Below are 1,845 nucleotides of genomic sequence, written 5' to 3'. Positions count from 1 at the left end.
TGGCTGGAGGGGTTTCTCACAGGGAGCATGGCTGGAGGGGTTTCTCACAGGGAGCGTGGCTGGAGGGGTGGCCAGGGCTTTCCACTGGCCACAAGGGCTGTTCCCCATCCTTGGTCTGTACAGGAGCTGGCTGGAGGAATGTGTTTTCTGTTGCATGTCATAAAAGGACACAGGTGCATTTGTGGCACTGGAGCAGGGGCTGGTAGCAGGGCATTGAAACCATGAGGGGTAGAGTCTCTGCAGACCTGCCCACCACCACAGCTCCGTGCAGATACCCCAGGAGCTGACAGCAGGCAGCTTAGGACAGGCAGGGCATTTATGCATTGTGCATGTATCAGTGATCAACGGCTTCATACATGATTAGTCAGGTGTTTTTCTTCCCATCTATTTTCAGTGTTGGACAGAGCTCGCCACACACAGATACCCTGGTAGGCAGCTCTGTCCAGGCCCTGTGGCATAAGGGTTCTCGTAGACCAGGTTTAAGGTGTTTATCCGGCAATTTCAGCAAATGAGTCTCAGTGAATGGGCCTGTTAATGGGTCTGTTTCTGAACACTAAGTCGCCTACCTCTTAACAGAGCACCAGGTGTCCAGGGCAGCAAATACCAGCCCTCAAAGCCCATTTCTCAAGAAAAAGCAGACTTATTAGAGAGAAAATGCACTAGTCTTAGGATTTGGATAAGAATATTTTCAGTAAGTGCCACCGCAGCAAGTGAAATGTACCGTTTTAGATACTACGGCTGCAGTTTTTGTGAATGCTTCCTAAATATCTACCTAATTCCAAAGAGGAATTTAAGCTTGCTTTTTGTTTGTTATATTTATGTTTTCTACTGTGAATCAATATGGCTTATCTACACCAAGCATAGCAAGAGCTGTTAAATGCTGCCTCCCTCCCCACTGTTAATGTTCCCTGCACCTAAGCTCATCACCTCATGTTCTGTTCAAGGACTTCCAGCTGGATGCTGCCATGACCTACTGCAGAGCTGCCCGCCAGTTGGTGGAGAAGGAGAAGTACAGTGAGATCCGGCAATTGCTCAAGTGTGTCAGTGAGTCAGGCATGGCAGCCAAAAGTGACGGGGACACCATCCTCCTCAACTGCCTGGAAGCGTTCAAGAGAATTCCACCCCAGGTGTGCTCCCTCCTGTACCTCTCAGCTCCTCCATCAATTTCAGTGTCTTCACATCCCTGTCTTCATTCTGTTTCCCAGAATGTGCCTGAAATTCTGCAAGATCCTTTTATCATTCTGAACTGTTCTGCAATAGTGGCCTCACCCTAATTGACCCTTCCCTGTAAAGAAAATTTATGGAGATGATGTCTGTACCCAGAATGTGGCCCTCAACATCCCATTGTGTAATTTTATTTGCACCTGGAAGTGTCTATGGAGTTGAGCTTCTTCCTGCAATTCTAGAGGAGATCAGGGTGGGCCAGCAGATGACCTTTGAAGCCTGTTACCTGCAGAATTGTCCTCCCATGGTGGCTTTTTGGAGTGAAGAGAGCCATATCCATTTGGGAAGGCTGAGGACAGGCCTTTGGAAACTGTACCTTCTCCCTAAATTCTGAAGCTTAGTGTTGTAATTAGATTTTCTTTCTTGCTCTTAAAGCAGGACTTGAGTTTAAAAAGAAGAATCAGCTCGGTGTGATGTCTGTAATCCCAGCTGTTCTGGAGACTGAGTGGGGAGGATCACTTGAGCTCAGGAGTTCTGGACTGTGGTGTATTACGCCGATACATACTTAGAGTTAGAACTTAGTGCTGGCCAGGCGCGGTGGCTCAAGCCTGTAATCCCAGCACTTTGGGAGGCCGAGGCGGGTGGATCACGAGGTCAAGAGATCGAGACCATCCTGGTCAA

At 48.5% G+C, this 1,845-nt stretch overlaps 1 protein-coding gene across 3 annotated transcripts in view; it reads left to right on the top strand.

Annotated features, from left to right (window-relative positions):
* Positions 1-1,845, top strand: part of ZFYVE26 (zinc finger FYVE-type containing 26) — a 67,342-nt gene that overhangs the window by 61,111 nt on the left and 4,386 nt on the right. For all 3 annotated transcript variants that reach the window (XM_037728731.1, XM_017499391.2, XM_017499381.2), the window contains one exon: positions 945-1,127. In XM_037728731.1, coding sequence (XP_037584659.1) covers positions 945-1,127 — 183 coding nt within the window. The remainder of the gene's footprint in view (positions 1-944; positions 1,128-1,845) is intronic.

This window comes from Cebus imitator, unplaced genomic scaffold, assembly GCF_001604975.1.
Source record: "Cebus imitator isolate Cc_AM_T3 unplaced genomic scaffold, Cebus_imitator-1.0 Scaffold13, whole genome shotgun sequence".
NCBI classification, from domain to species: domain Eukaryota; kingdom Metazoa; phylum Chordata; class Mammalia; order Primates; family Cebidae; genus Cebus; species Cebus imitator.
The sequence above is the reverse complement of the archived record's forward strand: the minus strand, read 5'-3'. Positions and strand labels throughout refer to the sequence as shown.